Raw genomic sequence first — 20,638 nt, 5'->3', positions numbered from 1 at the left:
CGTGGAAAACTGCATTTTCCCATATTAAATAAAATTCCTATAGTCAAGAATCTGTAATCTAGGTCTCTGTTATAGGCCATTTCAGATCATTTCCAATCTGCTTCTATTAAGCAAAATCTTATGGAAGAAAGTTTTGAAACAACAAAACACTTATGACATGATGGCAATAAGAATATGCAGTCAAACAGCGACCACTAAAATGTCAAGCCACGGCAGCAAAATTAGTAAGGGCAGATAATGGTACGAGAATACAGATGTGATCATGTGTTGGTCACGTTCCATCACTGGTGAACATGGGGTCTACTTCCTGTGCTGATGCATCACAATGTCTTACATGTCTGTGACTCCAAGTGAAATATGCAGTCCACCTGGAAGCTACATGGAGGTGAAGCATTGGAGCTCCTTGTTGGAAGGTAAGCCTATGTCCTAATCATCTTACCTGTGAGATGATGTTCCTTCACTATAAAAGTCCCTACCTACCTCACACTGCAAGATGCTGAAGATTTTCACCTTGTTTTCTTTTATCTGGAGTAATATAGAGGATCAGCCCCTTTACTAAAGTTTCAGAGTGAAGTTCATGAGTACATCTGCAGATTCCAGCTGTGTTAACTTCAGGGTCGGTTCTTAAATCAGCTCCACGCTTCGTTGTTGAAGAGATGATGGTAATGTGGATATTATGAAGTCTCTCCCTGGTCATACCGCCGACACAATTACTTGTACAGATTTTGCTGGGGGGGTGGGGGGGGGGGGGGGGGCATCTAAAAGGACATATGCTGACATCATTTTGTACTGCAATCATTTAATAATTAGTGAGAACCTCTTTGTTAGCCATTCCTTACTCCCTTTATATAGTTATACTTGTATACTTTTCATTCATATATTTCATATATATATTTGATATTTCCTTGTTTATGTACCTCTGCATATGCAACATGCTACACAAACAAAAACTTGCCTTGCTTACAAAAGAATACTAAAATTTAAGTTTATTAGGGTTAGAATGACAAAGAAGTCACAACATGGCTATTTGCTGTACTTTGTTTTACTTTTCCAAAGGCAGAATAATTACTCAACAGTAGTTTTGGGCTCCAGGTTCAGAGAGTGCCAGTGCGCATGCTCCAGTAATAACTGGGAGTGTACACACGCTTGCTCTTCTTAGAAGCAGGGAAGGAGGTTCGAGTCGACTCAATTTGATTAATATCCCCATTAGACATATAATATCGTAACAATCATGGCTGATTCATCGTCAGACAAGGGGAGCTATTAAATATATGAACAGCAGCACGAAAAACAACAAAAAACCCCTTTCTTTTCCATAAATGTCAACATTTAATGAGCTTCACCACTGTACTTCAAATCTACACTTTGAAAAGAGACCGGCCACTTGTTTTTTTGTTTTTAATTCCAAACACGTAATACATCTAAAGTTCATCCGGTCTTTTTGAATCACCTCCTGTTTCCAGGCAATCAAAAGCTATCTCCTTATTATAATAATCATATATATATCGTAAAACGTATTCAAATACCATTACCTCTGAGTATAAACTTCAAATGTCTTATAAAAATGTTTGACAGCATGTGTAGTACCTTTTCAAATTGGCCCAACAGAAGTTACTGGTTAGTCTTTTTTTCTTTAATTCTGCAAGGTTATCTTCAACAGCTTGACTCACTCAAATAGTTTAGAATCGCAATGTACTTCAAATGCAAATGCAACATCTTTCGGTGAGGGATACCAACCATAATCAATCATTGTGGGTTGTCTCACATGACAAAAATCATCGGTGTGATTTAACAGTCGGAAAAAACGAGTTAGGAATACGTGGGAATATGGAATTTTATACAAGGACATGACGGGTCCACCTCCAACCAACTGCGATTTTGATGATTTTTTTGTGATTTTTTTGCACAGGGTTTTATAGGAATATAAAAGTTGGAAGGGACATTCAAGTTTTAAATCTCCACATTAAATTAAAAACGTGTGGAGGTAAACAACCAAGTCATTGAGCTCCAGAGGTAGAGACCAACAATGCGAATTCATTATATACATATACACAAACAGTTCAGTGTTTCTTTAAAGAAAAATGAAATAATAATAATAATAATAATAATAATAACAATAATAAAGGGTTCTACTTCATTAAACTACTCATATCCACAGCTCTGCAGTACACACAAGACACAATTAACATAATTGGTTATGTGTTTGTTTCCATAATCATACTGTTTTGGATTATGTCTTTATCTACACTTTTTAGTGCAGGAAAAAAAAAAAAAGTGGAAAAAAAGGAAAAAAAAATATTTACAAATATATGCAAGTCTTAAAAATAAAATCAAATTTCACAGCCCTAGAAAATGTGCAGGCTAATTCAACCTCTATACAGCAGTACTGTTTTACGTTTGATTCCTTATTATTTATTTTTAATTTTTTGGTTTTTGTACGGCACGTTTTTAACTTTTTAAGGGTAGTTTTATTTTCTGTCGAAACCTAGAAACTACGCACTTATTTACATACCATATCCAGTGACTCATGAGGAAGCATGCCATAGCACATTAAAGAGGAAATAAAAATAGTTGTTTAAAAATATATTAAATATTTTCTTTTTGTGAGATCTGTTTTTTTTTTTTTCTTTCTGAGATTGTGTTACGGACAGTGTGGAATATGTGGAGGCAAAATGACTACTCTGCTCTAACCCATCACGGACTACATCCTGGCCTGTGGACTTTAGGGAAGCCAACCACACAAACCAAAGTACAGGGTGCGCCAAAGAACAGGGCTCACCCGCTGCACTCCACGCCAGGCCGTGGCCAGAAACATGCGCTGGATGCATGCATGCACATTCACTCACGCACTTGCCTTTAGGGACAAGCTTTGGGAATATCGTTCTCACGGAATGCCTGTTTATCGTGTCACTTATGGAAATCTTTGCTGTCCGCCTTTTTTTTTTTTTTTTTTTTTGGCATTTCAGTTTACCGCTTGGGTTCATAAACAATCGTTCACAATTCTTCAGTGGTGGGTGTATTTCCCCCCCCCCCAGTTTTGTAACTACGACAGGCATTACAGTGCTCAGTCATATTTTATGATGGCAGCTGAATGTTACCACATGCGTCACTGACCTCATCTGCTTCCAGTTCTTCGTTTGTAACAAGCGCCGGTGTAGGCCTCTACGAACTCCCCTGCTTAGATCCTAACCTATGGTGCTACACTTCTCCTATCCTACTAAGCAACAGCACTATCTCCCTCCATACTCTCTAGCTGGGGGGGAGGGGCTGGGCTATAAAGGCCATTCAGCTGGGGCCTCGCCCTCGCGTACTGGCTGTTTAAGCCGGCTCACGCCATGGCTCTACTTTTCTGTGCCAAAATGTTGACAGGAAGTCCATCCCCACCACGATCGGCAGACGCACGGGCGGTCTCGCCACCGGTATTCCCCACAGCGGCACGCATGACTGCGAATACTGAGTTCTGAAGTTGAACGTGAGACATGAAAGAGGAAAATAATGGTTGAAAGGATGAAAAACGACAAATATATCAAATAAAAAAAAAAGGAAAACAAACAACAAAGAACAAACTATAACATTATTTACTACAACTGAACAATAAATAAATTAATTGCGATTGAGCTGACTCTAGCTGGACCAATGGAGGCCCTGAGGGAGAGGCAGTATGTGTGTGTATGTCAGCAAATGAGCGAGCAAGAGAGAAATTGCACCCTCTACTGGCAAATAAATAAAGCCTGACATACAGATATCGGATAAACAGCTTCCTTCAACATCTCCATGCTGACATCTGACACACACTCGAGTCCGCACAGGTCGTCTTCGTCGGATGGCTGTGCCCGGCTGCTACGAGAGAGTGTGTGTGTACATATGTACGGCTCTCTCTTACCCACTCAACCGCCCAGGCCCCCACCCCCACACACGCACACCCACCCACCCACCCACCCACCCCCAACTGCAAAACTATGGATCGGCAGGGACACGTGTGCCGAACACGTGCCCTTTACCCACCCCTCACTACTGGTCCCCCTTGGTCAGCAGTGGTTGCGTCTTTAATCTTCATTTCATTAGTACTACAGTACACGTGTGAGCGCCATGGCCAGCGCTGGACTCCAGTGAAATGCTACGCAGGATCGGGGAGGGGGCGCCTGGGCGTCAGTAGTCCAGGGGTGGAGAGTGGGAGGAGTGTAGGGAAGGGGGCGTGTGGGAAAGGAAACCACCATGGCATTCATGTCTTCATCATCATCATCATCATCATCATCATCATCATCTTCTTCTGGAGCTACTCCCACACAAGAGGAGATGGAGGCATCTCAGAGGGTTGGGCTACTGTTGAGCTGAGGAGAGAGGGAGAGAAATTGTGTCACGTCCCCTCCACTCTTCACACTTGTGCACATGCCTCCATCTAGTGTTCAAAACATGCCCGAGGAAATACCCAACATCTGCTCTCCTCCTCCAGTCTTTTCTCTTTTTTTCAGAAAATAAATCTCTCTCCTTTGTGTACACGTTTCCCTTGCACTATGCAAGCTGCCGTTCCTTTCTTGGCCTGTGTGGCTTTTTTGGTCCACGCTCCCTGTCCACCTGCTGGCCATACGAAGCGTTGCGCCCTACTAACCTGATAAAGCTTTTGAAGGCAGCGGACTGGGGATTGATGCAGAGCGGCACCCGATTCCCCTTCTGCTGCTCCAGGATGAACTGATGAATGATCTCTGTGAGACGTAAACAAACACACACACACACACACACACACACACGGGGACTTTGGTAAAGAACTTGTTCTTGCATACTTTTTATTTACATGTTCGCTTTTATTCCAAACTTCATATGCAGCTTTATTTAGAGCCTAAGGTGAATAATGATGAAGCATCCCATCAGTGTTTGGCCGTTAGACTTCTCTGGGTGGAAGCATGTAGACGCGCTCTCCCCCAAAACCTAAAATGCAGTTTCTCTCAACCTTTTAAAGTCAAGAAGGCCGACAACCGGAGCGAATTAAAAGAAAAGTATGGGACAGCATGTGTGACAAGCGTCCTCCTGCTTGTGAACATGAGGGGGTTCCATCCTATTTCAAACTTAGCCAAAGGCAGTTCACGCTTGCCCTGACCAAATTCCCTGCAGTGTATCCAAGGTAAGAGGAAGATGAAGGAAGAGGAAGGGCAGTGCTACTCTAAGACAGGCCACGTGGTAAGCCTGTCTATAAGCAACTAGCTGACGCTACCTGCATCCAGGAACAGGAGCGATGGAAGGTGAAAATGAAGTAGCTGATGTGTGGATGCAAGACATCACCAGCAGAGGGCAGCACTGCAGGAGGGTTCTCACAGCAGGAGCCCAGAGAAGCACACAAGAGGCTTCATGGGAAGAGACAGCAAGTGAGAGAGAGAGAGAGAGAGAGAGGGGGGGGGGAGACAGAGAGAGAGAGAGAGGGAGGGAGAGACAGAGAAAAAGAGGGGGGAGACAGAGAGAGAGAGAGAGAGAGAGAGAGAAAGAGGGGGGAGACAGAGAGAGAGAGAGAGAGAGAGAGAGGGGGGGAGACAGAGAGAGAGAGAGAGGGAGGGAGAGACAGAGAAAAAGAGGGGGGAGACAGAGAGAGAGAGAGAGAGAGAGAGAGAGAGAGAGAGAGAGAGAGAGAGGGGGGAGACAGAGAGAGAGAGAGAGAGAGAAAGAGGGGGGAGACAGAGAGAGAGAGAGAGAGAGAGAGAGAGAGAGAAAGAGGGGGGAGACAGAGAGAGAGAGAGAGAGAGAGAGAGAGAGAGAGAGAGTAATTGCGAAAGTGGGCAAGCAATATGCTGCCACACCTTTGACCTTCGCACCTTTGACCTGTCGCACCGAGGTGAGGTTTTTCTCGAAGCCGTCGTCGAACTTGGGGTTGGTGACGGGCTCGAAGTCGCCGGTGTACACCCGGCCGGAGGAGGTGGTGTAGCAGCACTTGCACATGCACGTGTGGTACCGCAAGCGGCCCTCGTCCAGGTACGGGTGGGCCAAGGCATCCTTCGCTGAGATTCTCTTCGACTGTTGATGATAAAATTTTTAGTCGTTCATACATTCATGATTCGTGGATATCAGCGATATCTCCATTACATACATGAACTATTTTAATGAAGTACTACTTCCTATTGACTTTACTGCAGCTCCTGTACCCAGATGTATATAATATCATATTCTATTAAAACGATATATTTCTCTTACTGAGTAATGTGATGATAGAATAGTAGGGATGTAACGATGCATCGGGACACGGTTCATCGAGATACAGAAATGTGGTGAAGGACGATATTGCTCTCCGTTTATTATCGAACTAATGCAAGTTGCATTGTTTGAACACCAGAGGTCGCACTTGACCTATGGTGAAGCTCTTACAATAGCACATTTGCATACAGAAGCCGGTTATAAACCAATGTTCCTTGAATACCCTTTGTGGTTTCTCTTAACTGCAGGGGGATAAAAATTCTTGTTTAATATTTGCACAGTATTTTTGCATTGCTCATGCTTCATAAATGAAAAAAGGAATGCTTTCACTTGGTTATTTAATATATAGTGAAACTACGTTTTGTTTATAATTGCAAACTTCTGCTCTTTTTTTGTTTAAAAAATTGTGCCTACACTGTTCATAGAATTGAATCCCCCCCCCCCCCCCCCCCGAAAAATTGTGTTCATGAATCCAGTCACAAGAATCAAGCCGAACCGTGAGCAGAGTGCATCGTTACGCCCCTTTACAATCACTTACAGATCTACTCATCACTGCCAGGTGACTCACGGTGGTAAACTGACCCTCACACCCCAACACCCACAACAAGCAATAAAATGAATGTAATAGGTGCAAGAAGCATTTGGTTTACAAATGAAGTGTGCCAAGATATCATCGTGTTGTATTACCGGGCTCCTAAGAGCTAGCTCATCAGGACACTCACCGGGTCAAAGACCAACATCCTGCAGAGCAGGTGAACGGCCTCGTGGGTCGCCTGACTGGAGAGGGTGTACAGGACAGGAAGCGAAGGCTGCGAGAAGAGAAACAGGAAACTGTAAACCACCAAAAGCAACGAGAGAAGTATCCACCCCAGGCAGCAGGAAGAGGCTTAAGAGCGCGGGAAAGATTACAGGCTTGAATCCTGGCAGGGGCGCCAAGCACTTCACATCTACGTCCTCACACACGCTACCAGTTACATGTTTCCCATAACAGTCCTTAGGAACTTATCCCGATGCCCCGAAGATCCGCCAACAAAGACCACTGTGGTTCGGCGGACAACCACGGGGTGGTGTAGCATCGTGGGCACTAGCGATGCCTGAGCTGATAGCTGGCCAGATATGGGACAGCGAGAACAATGAGCAGGGGCTATTTTTAACCCCATCTAATTATCTCCAGCACCCAGCAGCCCACCTTCTCTCTCCCGCTCCATCTCCACAGCCAGCTCGGCTGCGCCGCTGATTGAAAAAAAAGCCCAATGGTAATCATTTGTTTTCCCTGATTGGGTTTTTTTTCTTTTTCCTCCTCCCCTTTCTCCTGTGCAGTGCACAGATGCAAAGGCATTGGGCTGCTAATTCGAGAGAGAGAGAGAGAGAGAGAGAGAGAGGGATGAAAGGAAAGAAGGTGAATGAAGGAGTGCGGTACCATCCTCTTCACAGGCTGCCCTGGGGAGGGGAGGGTAGCACGTCGCTACCGAAAAGTTTTTAAGGTGGCCCGCGTGCTTCCTCTGTTTGCGTACGTGTGCGGCTGACGCGAAAAATGCAGGGTGGGAGAAACGCACCTCTTCATCCATGGAAACCGCTGTTAAGCACAGGGCAGCAATTTAGGCTCGTGTGTGTGTGTGTGTGTGTGTGTGTGCGTGCGCGTGCTCGTGTGCCTGGATTAGGCTGCATTAGCCGAGGATTAAAAGGGAGAGCGTCAGGCCAGCGTTGAGGGCCGGGTCCCTCCCGGTTAATCCAGTCGTGAGCCAGGAGGGTTGGTACATGGAATGGTCGCCATGGACACCCAACGTCCAGAATGCCTGCTACTCCAATGCGCTAAAAGAGCGGGGAATTCAGAACTTTTTCCAGTCTCCTTTGAGGGCGGACTGAGCCGCAAAGCTGCAGGCCCCTGCTGCTACTTTCATCCGCGAATAACTCCGCGTCACAGGCTAGAATCGGCGGCGGCTTTCCGCGGGTGCAGAACGCTCCGGCTCACCCACGCCACGCCACGGCCGGCGTCTCCGCTGCGGCTCGGGGAGACGCTCAACTGCCATCTGCGCCTCGCAGCTCGAGCGGCGACCGCGAGGGGAGACCACGCGAGCCCCGCCCACCCACATCTGCCCCGGCTCGGAGCCTGGGACACCCGACACCCGCCCCGCCTCACGAAGGCCCCCACCCTGCCTGGCCTCGTCCATGCATCTGCCTCTGGCCAGCCTGCCAGCTTTGACAGCCACACAGCCAGGTGGTGCGGGCACAGCGAGGACTTGTTCAGTTCCCCCAGACATCCCCTCCCCTCCTGTACTCTCTCCCTCGTTCTCTCCTTTCTCTTCCTCTCTTTCTTACCTCTCTTTTTGTCTTTCACCGTCCTTCTCTCTCTCTCTCTCTGTCAGCCCATCTGTCTGACCCACTTCATCTGTCACTCTCCTTCTCCCATTTTGTCTGTGTGTGTGACAGATGTCAGGTATTTTCTCTCTCTCTCTCTCTCTCTCTCTCTCTCTCTCTCTCTCTCTCTCTCTCTCTCTCTCTCTCTCTCCCGCTGCTGAGAGCGTTGCAAAATTAATATGACTAATGAGGTCCCCAGTGGAGCCGCCAGCCAGGTGATCTTTACAGGTGCGACTCCTCAGAGTTCCCTCTCCCTTCCTCCACCCCTTCTCCACCCTGCCTCCATCCTCCCGCGTGCTCTTCGCCCCCCTCCCCCACACCCAAACTGCATTCCACTCTTCCACCCAGACCCCGCCTGCCCGTCAGTCTCTCCATCCAGAAAGAAGACAAGGATGCACACACCTGTGCCACAAACCAGTCAGGTCACTTCTCCGTTCCCTTCCCATGTCAGCTTTCTGGAAATACAATGTTCAGGGAAGGTTTAAAGGAACAAGAAAAATCGCCATTAAGAAATCAAGAGGAAGCAGAACTGCACGCGCCCGCTTTAGACGCTTATTTAGGTCTCGACAAAAACAGCTGCGGTATAACAAATATAACCATCACAAATTCCAAAATAAGAGTTGGGCTGGTGATCTAGTGTTTTAGCTGGAAGGCAAGCTTTGACAGATGGCAAAGGTGAGAGGAAAAATGAGAAACCTTACTCTAGAAAAGCCGCAAAGCTATACAAAGATGCACGGCTGAAAACCACACCAGCTTTTCTGCCCAGTTTAGTCATTGCCAGCTTCCACCCACTTGCTAGGTCTTCCCCTATTGAATGATGCTAACAATGATACTGTCGACTTTGCAGCTAAATAACAGCAAACGTTGAAACGTTTCTGTGTCCGATTAAATGCGCAGAACGCAAAAGCTGCCCAGAAATTGCAACCGCCAGAGTGATTCTGGCCAGGGGTTCAGCATGGGTGAGGTGTGGCCAGCTTTAGCCACACCCACTACCCCTCCCCCAATGCTTATACTCCACCCCCCAGCCACACACAGGACTGGACTCTCTAGCAGCCACCATAATGGGAGCAGCAGTCAATAGATGTGATTAAAACGTCCTGCTCTGGGGTCTGCCAGCCACACACAGGAGGGAGAGCGCTTCAAGTGACAAGGTCAGCCAAATGTCAGCATGCATGCGTATGCGTGTGCGTGTGTATGTATGGGGGGGGGGAGGGGTATTTACTTAGAAGAGAGGGAAGGCCGATTAATAGGGTCTAATCTTTGCTGGCATGGCGAAAAGCAGGTTTAGCAAGACTCTGTGTGTGTTTGTTTGTGTGTGTGTGTGTGTGTGTGTGTGTGTGTGTGTGTGTGTGTGTGTGTGATGCTGCTAGGCGGTCTGCCAGGCACAGGGTCGATGAGATACAGGAAGTGGAGGGGCACAAGGCTCACACTGCAGTTCCCATCCTCCACGGGATATCGCGCTCTCAGAGCGACTAGTCTGAACTGCAGAGCCAACACCCTGCGCCCCACACACACACACATAAGCACAAATTCACACACGCACACATACGAGCATACACACATACATGCACTTCCACTCAAAAACCATGACAGCTTAACATTTACTGGATCACCTGTACCTTATCACATTACATAAAGCTTTTCATATGAAAAGTATCCACACAACTCAAATATTCCTTTTACACACACACACACACACACATGTATATATAAAAAGAAATTCCAGAAAGGCATAAGGTGTGAATCTCCCCCTCAGCTCTCCCGCTTCCTGGAATAATTTCTGAGAAACAGAAACTGTAAGGAACTGTGAGAATTCGTTTGTTACAGCTGTGTCAGGCAGCCAATCAGAGTGCTCCAGTTAACACAGCAGAGAATAGCTCCAGGTCTTTTCAGGAAAGTGTCAGAGCCTGAGGGTCATAACCGAGTCACGCGAGTGGTCATTCGGTGCTGTCATTCATCAGGTACAGCCAATCGGCACTGTGACTCAGCGAAAAAGGACAGTACAAACCACAAAATCCTCTTTATTGTATGGAACAAAAGACTCTACACTATATATTGGGTACAACTCCAGCAACTTTGACAAAGACTAGTTTAAAGCCAAGGCATGCAAGTTTTAACAAAAAAAAGACACACACACACACACACACACACACACACACACACACACACACAGATAAACGGGATGAAAGGTGAGTAGGAGCAGGACCGAGGGCAGCGTTCGACCTCACCTGTTTATGCGGCCCTCGGAGAATGTGAGCCCGTGCTCCTTCACATGCGGTCCTCATCGCCTCCAGCGACGGAGTGCCCAACAGATCCGTAATCAAATCCAACTGGAACACAGAGAGGGCCGGCGCAGGTAAACATAGGTGAGGAAGACTCACGCGTTTAAAACATTCAGCATTTAAAACATTCAGCACAAGCCAGCGCAAGAAATGGATGGTTAAAACTTCAACCTGTTGTTAATCTGCACCTTAACAAGTGAGAGGCAACTCAGTCCGCATTAAATCAACCTCTTTACCGAAGAGAGTTTAATGGACCTTACAGGGGAAGTCAAAGTGCTGTCGGTGCACATTCTTGTCTGGGGGATGCCAAGTATAGACACACGGAGACACACACATACACACAAAAAGAACATACGTGCATGCATAGGTCAGCAAACACAAACACGGCTGTGCGTGAACATCCACAGACGCATTTGCAGTCACACGTTCACCCCCCCCCCCAACCCCCCAACACGAAGCTTCAAGCCAGATATTAACAGAACACATGCCTTCTCATGTTCTGCACTGAATAAACAGAACAAAGGCCACTGAGTCTAAAGCTTATCCTCTTTTCCAAAGTGTTCATGGACTTTTGCTCCCGACACACAGTCTGGACTCGCAGGTCAGGGCCGGTCCAAGGAACTGGCGCGGCCACCGTCCGGCTACTCGGCAGTTGCATGGGTTCCTTCAAACCCCTCTCCCTTCGCCAGCACAGTTGTGCCCCACTGATCCACCTACAAACTTCATATTCTTTTGTGCTTTAACATCGTAGCATGTTTCAACATTTGGTTTATACACAAAAACACGGTGAAATCAAAGCCCTGACGTATTATACTTTGTAGACATGGTCCACTCCGAGTTTTCTGTTGCACATTTCTCAGCCTAGAAAATGTTTTGTTCTAGAACGTTCCACAGAGGAAGTAGTGAGCGCAAAGGCTTGCCGTGTGAGCTTTGTGCGTTCTACGCAGTTAGCCCGGGTCTCGATCACTACAGCGCCGCGTTCGCTCTTATGACCTCAGCCTCATGGCACCCTCTCTTCCTCTCAAACCCTTAATCGTTCGCACCTTCTCTCTTTCACTTTCACTCTCTCTCTCTCTCTCTCTCTCTCTCTCTCTCTCTCTCTCTCTCTCTCTCTCTCTCTCTCTCTCTCTCTCTCTCTCTCTCTCTCTCTCTCTCTCTCTCTCTCTGCACCTCTCAGTCCTCAGCACGATTGTGTAACATGCACCCAAAACTCAACAATAGAAGCGTCACGATCCAAACGCAGATTTTGCCACAAACAAAACCCCCACAGGACAACCCCAGCAGAGCGCTGTCAACAAACTGTGCCGAGAGCACGAGGCCAGGGCTTGGTTTTACTCCGGACCCGTGCTTGGCTCGGCTCCGCCCTTCGTACTGGGAGCACGAGGGCGGGGCGCGGCTCCGGCGATGGGAGTACCTGCTGGATGGGGCTCTGGGCCTGGAAAAGGATGCGGCGTCCCAGCAGCTCAGCGAAGATGCAGCCCACGGACCAGATGTCGATGGCGTTGGAGTAATGACGGCTTCCCATCAAGATCTCGGGTGCCCGGTAGTACTGCGTCACCACCTCCTGAGTCATGTGACGCGACTCGTCTGGCTCCTCCACCCGAGCGAGGCCGAAGTCGCAGATCTGTGGGCCGGGAGAAAAACACAACAAAAACACAGATCCTGGGTGGGGTGTCCACGGCTTTTGCTTTCCCTTAAGTGGTGACATTTCTCTTTAGCACCAAAACAGCCGACAAAACATTTGGAAAGATGGAAAAGATTTGGGCTTTCTGAAAGGAAACAAGACAAAAAGATCAAGAAAAGAAGAAGAAAAACAATCACAACTACAAAGAAAGAACTACTCCCCTTTTTTGGAGGGTGGTGGCAGGATGTAGGGTGGAGGATAAAATGTCTATAATTGTGTTGGAAGTGCTTAGTAATACACATTAGGACTAAAGATGGCAATTACACACACACACACACACACACACACACACAAAATAAAATATATTACTAACAATGATTTGACAGAGATTCATTAATCCTAGAAGAGCCTAATAACATACGCCAGCTTTCACAGACAAATCTTACATGGGACACTCTAAGAAGCCCTTCAGCGAAATGTCAAGATGTGCCTCCTCTCCGGCCTTTCAACCTCCACTGCTTAAATCTAAATTTGTGGACAGAATGACAGGAACTCAGGGGGGCGGGGGTCATTAATGTAGCGTAGCGCTAAGAATCCTGTTGTTCTAGACCCTCCATCAAGCTGAACACACACACACACACACACACACACACATGCCATGGATAAAGACCCTAAGCGTGTAGACAGACACTGAAAGGATCACTGAAAGCCAGATGAGCCACTCAGACAGACACTAACAGGACGGCTTCTCTGAGGTACAGAGAGTAAATGCTAGAAGTCAGAGAAACGTTTCCTCTTTGCGGAAATGGGACATAAAGGATAGATGAGCTAATGCATGCTAAATAATTCCCCACCCGCCACTTCAGAGCCTGATCTAATCCCTCTCTGCCCTGCAGCAAGATTTCACTAGCTGTCTGGCCTAGCCAGCAACCATACGCACACACGCGCACTCTTCCACACACACGCACGCGCGGCCCGAGCTCACAAAGAGTGAAAAAGAAACACATACTCAGCGGAAGAGAAAGAAACAGAAAAAAAAATGGAAAGACACTTACACACAATCAGAAACACCTGCACATAGAGAGAGAGAGAGAGAGCGAGAGAGAGAGAGAGAGAGAGAGAGAGAGACATATAAAGGCAGACATACACAAACAGACATGAACAAAGACACACACAAATAGAGTGAGCAAGAGAGAGTGAGACAGACACGTGTACACATGGAACAGAGATCTGTCTTTGAGATCCAGACTGAAGTTTTGTCAGGATCTGAACACATGAATCAATTGTGATTGTGACCCCATGAAGCCAACGAGGTGTGTGTGTGTGTGTGTGTGTGGTATAAGTGAAGGCCTAAACCTCTTCCTCTCTCCTGTTCGAGCAGAGTACAGGCGCGCTGCCACGCGCGCCGTCTTTAGCATCTGCCGCTCCGTGTTTAACAAGCGCTACCGGAGGCTCAAGGGCAATGCAAACGACCCACGCCATGTTGCTCCCTGACACACATGCCCTATACAAGGTAAACATTTGCACAGACGCATAGGGGTGCACGATTTGCCTGAAGCTGCTTTACATTTTTGGATGCCCGGGGGGAGGCGTTAGGTGAAGGGCGGGGCCCAACGGCCCTCAGGCTAAACGGCGACAGGCATCGCTCTGACCTTAAGCACGCAGTTGCTGTTGACCAGAAGGTTGCCGGGTTTGATGTCTCTGTGCAGGATGCCAGCGGAGTGCAGATACTTCAAACCTGCGGACATGGCGGAACAAGGCAACAGATCGGCAGTCAGCCGATGGCGCCGGTTAAGACGCCAGTCAGTCATTCTGAAGCTTTTGATACTGTTGGCTGCTGGCTGATGGCAGTCTGTGGTGATGTAACCTTATCAACTTATCAACCAAACTCAAGTCTGGTTTATGAGCGAACTAATCAGACAGTGTAGAGAGGTGATATTTATCCACCTGTTGGAAATGCAGTGGACTGTCTGGTGTGTGTGTGTGTGTGTGTGTGTGTGTGTGTGTGTGTGTTGGAGAGAACATGTCTTTCTCTCCTCTGAGAAAAGACTTTAGGAGTGAAAGACTTTGACATGGTTGCAGTGTGGAGTGTGTGTATGTGTGTGTGTGTGTGTGTGTGTGTGTGTGTGCGCGTGTGTGTGTTGGAGAGAACATGTCTTTCTCTCCTCTGAGAAAAGACTTTAGGAGTGAAAGACTTTGACATGGTTGCAGTGTGGAGTGTGTGTATGTGTGTGTCTGTGTGTGTGTGTGTGTGTGTGTGTGCATTTTGTTCAAAAAAGGACTTTGAAATGGTGAGAGGTGAATGAGTGACAGAGACAGGGTATGTGTGTGTGTGTGTGTGTGTGTGTGTGTGTGTGTGTGTGTTTCTTACCTCGGAGGATCTGGTAGAGAAAGACTTTGACATGGTCAGAGCTGAGTGGCTGAGGAGACACTATGATCTTATGGAGGTCACTTTGCATGAGCTCTGTCACCACATAGCTATGGAGCAAGAATCATTAAGGAAAAGCAGGAAATACAAAGAGTACAAATACCCCCCATACACACCCCCACACCCTACACCCACACACATACATACACACACACACACACACACACACACACACACACACACACACCCAGGAGAGGCAGTGCATGAAAGGTTAGCTAAGAACAGCCTGGTTGGCGGATGGCTCGAAGGCCAACAGATGGAGAGGATGATGGAGACTAGTTTCCTGTTCCAGGCTGTGCTGTGCATCGTCACCCAACGCTGTCCAGGGAAATGTGGCCAGAGTCACAACCGCAAGGACTGTGTAGAGGAGGCAGCGCCCGTTCTACTGCTGGATATGGCAGGTGGAAACAGGTGGAGCTGGAGCCCCACCCACTGCCTCAACTAGCAGGGGGTGGAAGTTCAGGTCAGGTCAGGTCAGGTCAGGTCAGGTCAGGTCAGGTCAGGTCAGGTCTGGCTGTTAGACTTGACTGGCATGACGGCAGCTAGGAACCAGCTGTGCCCGAAATGAACAGATCACAAGGAACAGGATTCAGTGCCTCATGTTCTCATACCCATCAACTCTGTGTGTGTGTGTGTGTGTGTGCGTGCGTGTTTTATGACTTGAAAAATTATGATCATTACAATTTCCTAAGGGATATGCACGGCGATACAGACAGACTAGATGACCGTTGAACACCTAAAGATCCTCACAGACGGACAAATGCCTGCATCGGTGTATATAAGACGCCTCTGGTGCGTTTAGTGCCAAGGTCCGTCAGGAAGCGAAGGATCTAATCTACAGTTAAAACACGCCAGCGCAGAGCAAACATGTCGATGGTGGTTACAGTGGCACTGCGCGGCCATTTTAAGACAAAACACTCTTCGAAATATCTCCCAGACTGCCCTGAGTGAGCAGCTCACAAGGAAAATGAGTTGTTTTGATGAAATGTTACATGCAGCCTTCGAAGTGGCTCACTGTCCACATTCGATATTTACTGGATTATTTTGTTTTTGAAATGAAACATGGGTATGTTGTCAGTTCAGTGAATTAGTAGTCTCTGGCATATCTATCTCATATGAAACCAATTAAAATAAGATAAATGACCGATTGTAATGAAATAAACTGCAAATTGTATGAATTGGAGAATTTAACTATATAAACTGCAAAGAATGAATATTCTGACGACAGTAAGTGTGTGTGCGCGTGTGTGTATGTGTGCGTGTGAGTGTGTGTGTGTGTGCGTGCGTGTATGGTGTGTGTATGTGTGTGTGTGTGTGTGTGCGCGCGTGTGTGTATGTGTGCGTGTGAGAGTGCGTGAGAGTGTGTGTGTGTGTGTGTGCGTGCGCGCGCGTGTGTATGTGTGCGCGCGCGTGTGTGTATGTGTGTGTGTGTGTGTGTGTGTGTGTGTGTGTGTGTGTGTGTTTCTCCCATTCTTTTCAACCTCTCTTCTCCTTCCTATAGTTATTCATGGAAAAGCCAGACAGGTGGTTGGGTCTGGGCCTGCCAGACTGGATTTCTCTGTAAACCTATAAAATGTCATTGGAGTTTTGAATGAATCTACCATTTCAGAAGCTTGTTTTCTGGGTCATGCTATCGAGATCACGCCACCACATCATAAATACAAAACCTGCTGCAGTGCAATAACAATAATAAGCAACAAATTACTTTATTCCAAAACGCTTTTTCATACTACACGAGTGTAGTATGAAAGCAAAAAAAATATGAATGTGAAAAATTCTGCAAACATATCTGGATTCAGAATTCAAATATACATAATAGTCAATAATCAACAATAATCAAAATCATTGTTGATTAGTGTGATTACAAAGTATAATTCTCTCCATATGTAGAGGGTTGAAGCTATAATCAATCAAACACACAGGGAGATCTCTCAGTTTTGCAGTGTCATCCTGAAACGCGGTTTGATGCATGCGCATATTTAAGTGCAGTCTGTTTCTGTGCGACTATATGCGTGTGTGTGTGTGTGCACCCGCGCGTGTGTGTGCGTGTGCGTGCGTGCGTGCGGCAGAGATTATGAAGCTGCCCAGCCAGCTCCGTGCTGTGTGTGGCAGTTAGAATTTCCCAACAGGGGGGTGCACATGCGTGCATGTGCGTGTGTCCCAAAAGGCCTTTCATCATGTATGGAACACAAATTAAGCCCCAATGTAAATGTAGGACGAGCTCAAACAGTGCAACATGGTCACTTTTCTGCTTCTCAATATGGGTTCAACTGCACACAAAAACACACACACACACACACACACACACACACACACACAGACACACACACACGTACATGATAAAGCGGAACTCGAAGAAGTGCAGCAGATCAGAGGCAGTAGCCAATACACCACCAGTTTCTCACTCCTACCCTAAAATAGCGCAACCTTAGTCACTCATCACCACAGTCACCATGCCAACTAATACAGGATGAATGTAGGCAGTGGGCGAGAGTCACCTGTGGTCTGGGTCCCCTCCTTCTCTCAAGAATGACTAACTGACAGATGAGCTCTAGAAAGAGAACTGAAGCATTCCCACTAGACGGTTCCCACAGTGACTGCACAGAAAAAAAAAACAACAACCATTCACTCGCTTGTGTGAATCCCCCTCACCACACACTCGCGCAGACGCATGCAATAAAAATAGCCCACCAGGAAAAAAGTGCTAGACCTAGCCTATATAGCTCACAAAAAGAGTGGAAGAACTTAGAATTTAATGTGACTGCTGTAACAGGTAGAGTTTCACTAAAGCTTGTTAATAAAGATTGACAGCCTCTCTATAATTAAGTTTGTCTTTACATACTGAGGGAACTTGGTTTTCTTTTATGTCTCCTTGTACATGAAAAACTCAAACAACAGATTTGAACACACACGCTCACACACAGACGCGAACACGCCCACCCACACGCACACATGAACAAACACACACACACACACCCTAGACCTCATTAGTGTTGTAGAGGATAACAGGCACTAAGCACAACAATATCCTCTTGTACAACACACGGATACACAAGCATGCATGCACGCACGCAAGCACACACAAACACACACACACACACACACACAAACGCGCCTCAGAGCAGCACAGGGAGTGTTTATACAGACCGGGGCTTTGTTAACGTGCTGCTCTTACCACAGAAGGGCCGTAGCGTAGCTTTGTTGCCTGTTAATTGAGCCGCTCCGAGGCCCGGGGGCACAGGGGAGAAAACTGCTGCCGGGTTTTCATTCATTAAACACAGTCACACACCTCGCCACCACTGCTCATTGGCTGCTGGAGTTCGCTTCGCACGCATCATCGTTAACACCCTTCCTCAGCAACAGCGCCGGCTGTGTTAGTGGCGCATCCAGGCCGTCGTGCGGCGGCGACGGAGAGCGCCAATCACGCAGCAGCTCTCTCTGGATTTTGGAGAAATACCAGGAAGGCACAAGGAAATTCCCCAGGGTCGTAAATTTAGGTTTCAAGAAGAGCTATGGGTGCATTAGAACACCTGTGCAGCTGTTGCTATCCAAACAAAGGACCTTCATCCGTTACAGCCGGTGTTTTTTTAACCACTTGTGAAAGTTTCGCCGTGATTACAGCTCGTCCTGGCCCACAAGTGGCCGCCGCGCCACCTACACCGTGGCGTAAACGCTGTAGCCGGTCTCCACCCTGCACACGGCAACCTGCCTACGAGGTGCGAACTCTCGCGCCTTTTGCGCGCTCTCCCGGCAAGCGCAGGCAGCGGAAGCGGCCGAGGACAACACCCTCACACCCCTGCAGCTGTGCGCCGGTGACATTGGCAAGGGAAACTCGCCGTCAGGACAACGACACGGCACAGAGCAATAGCGATTCGTGGGATGTGTTCACATCCGTGAGGGAAATAAACACGAGAGAAGTTAAAAGAAAAAAAGAAAACATCATCAACAACAACAACAAAAATTACAAAAGACAATAGCTAGAAAACAAGGTTGGGGCTGGCGTGAGTTCAGAACCGTCTCTTCTACACTTTTTTGTCGTTGTTTGGATTGTTTTTGTTTTCCGTTCTTGGTAATGAATGTGCGCTTTTTTTCTCAGAGCCAGGTGGCTCCAGATCCTTGCCAGGTAACTCCTGAAGCCGCCCACCACTCTCCCAGCTAATAATAACACCATCAGGTCTGCTCGCCCTCTGCACTTACGGGGTCAGTGGTGGCCAGCGTAAAGACGGCCGACGTTTGCCCGATAACGCCCACAGAGACAAGTGAGTCTGCTCGGAGCATAACGAGGGACGTAAAGGCAAATGAGAATAAAGAGTGACTAAGAGAGAATCTCAGGGACATGTGAATGTGTGTGTGTGTTGGTGTGGGTGTGTGACGATTCCACCACCGTTTGTTCCAGAAGCGCAAATGTGGGCTCCAATGGGGGAGGACCTAAATATCTCCTCTCCAAGGACCTTGTTACACAGAAATCAACAAGCAAGGAGAATGCATGTGCGTGTGTATGTGTACACACACACAGGGGTTAAACAACACCTATACCACACACACCCACAACACACACACACACACACACACACACACACACACAGTCGAACCACCACCTACATACACATATAGGTTACACGACGCCTGCATAAGTACACACACCCACCCATGCCCCAACATTCTGACATGCAGCTAATCCATGGAGGACTAAAATCCGACAAAAGAACATGACGCAAATGGATTTCGGTCACGCTATGACGGACCCGACAGGATGCACCCGTCAAAGGCCGAGATCAGACCCCGCCCGGGACAAGGCTCAATGACCTGCGGAGGGCAAGACGGGGCAGACGAGGGGCCCGGGGTCGCACTTCAGCAGGAAGGAAACCTGTGAACACTCATGAATACGCAGGCCTCTCAACACTTCGGCTAAGCTCCGCGTTAACGGGCAGTGTGTCGAAACGGACCGACCGCAAGCACAGACGCAATCCTGGCAACGCTGCCAGCAAGCGAAGAAGCGTTTGAAGCAGCGTTTGGCAGCAAGAGCGATAAGGAACCAGGAAGAGCACTGCAGCAGCGATGATCATACCTTACTCATGGCTGCATTCTCTGTGCGGCACAGGAAAAGGGCGTACGCTCGGGACGCTCTGTGTGTGCGGTTGTGGTATGTTTGCACGCACAAACGCGCGTGTGTGCACGAGCTGAGCTTCACGAGCATGTAAAACGATGCCAGCGTGGAGAGCTAAGGGGCTTCCGACATCACAGACCTCGAGCCGCAGCTGCTGCTTGTCCGCGGGTATCTTCTCGTTGCCGCGTGAGCCCAGTGGCTACTGGAGAAAAGGTCTGGATGAGGAGGACATTGCGCATACTTACTGCTGACGCACCGCATGAAAACAGGAGTCACCTCAATTCATCCAAAACACTGCAGCGTGTAGATTTCAAACTTATTCCTACTGCTGACAGAGAACCCAGAGCAGATACTTGGGGACAAGCGCGAAGGGATTCGTTTGTCTCAGAGGGGCGTGGGGTGTGAAGCACTGGAGCAACAAATATGGAAGCAACATGGTCGACACCGTGCCGTTCGAGGACACACGGCCCTCATACTGTTAGGGAAAAAATGGCGACAAAAGAATCAAACAGAAAGAACAGAACAAAGCAGTGATAGTTCAAAAGTAATTAAGAGTGGAACGTGCCTGTTACTCAGCTTTCTGACAAAGTTGGTGTTTGGCTGTGCGTGCGTGTGTGTGTGTGTGTGTGTGTGTGTGTGTGCAGGCGCATGTACATGAGTAA

General features: G+C 47.7%; 1 protein-coding gene across 1 annotated transcript in view; it reads right to left on the bottom strand.

Annotated features, from left to right (window-relative positions):
* Nucleotides 1-971: 971 nt before the first annotated feature.
* Nucleotides 972-20,638, bottom strand: part of nlk2 (nemo-like kinase, type 2) — a 43,906-nt gene continuing 24,239 nt past the window's right edge. The window contains exons 4-11 of the mRNA XM_035534407.2: nt 14,813-14,919; nt 14,094-14,179; nt 12,232-12,441; nt 10,764-10,865; nt 6,900-6,986; nt 5,802-6,000; nt 4,610-4,703; nt 972-4,331 (exon numbers count right to left, since the gene is read on the bottom strand). Of these exons, the coding sequence (XP_035390300.2) occupies nt 4,277-4,331; nt 4,610-4,703; nt 5,802-6,000; nt 6,900-6,986; nt 10,764-10,865; nt 12,232-12,441; nt 14,094-14,179; nt 14,813-14,919 (940 nt within the window). The 3' untranslated portion in view covers nt 972-4,276. The remainder of the gene's footprint in view (nt 4,332-4,609; nt 4,704-5,801; nt 6,001-6,899; nt 6,987-10,763; nt 10,866-12,231; nt 12,442-14,093; nt 14,180-14,812; nt 14,920-20,638) is intronic.

Source organism: Electrophorus electricus, chromosome 17, assembly GCF_041902795.1.
Source record: "Electrophorus electricus isolate QZ-2024a chromosome 17, ASM4190279v1, whole genome shotgun sequence".
Classification (NCBI taxonomy): Eukaryota; Metazoa; Chordata; class Actinopteri; order Gymnotiformes; family Gymnotidae; genus Electrophorus; species Electrophorus electricus.
Note: the sequence above shows the minus strand (reverse complement) of the source record. Positions and strands in the feature narration are given on the sequence as shown.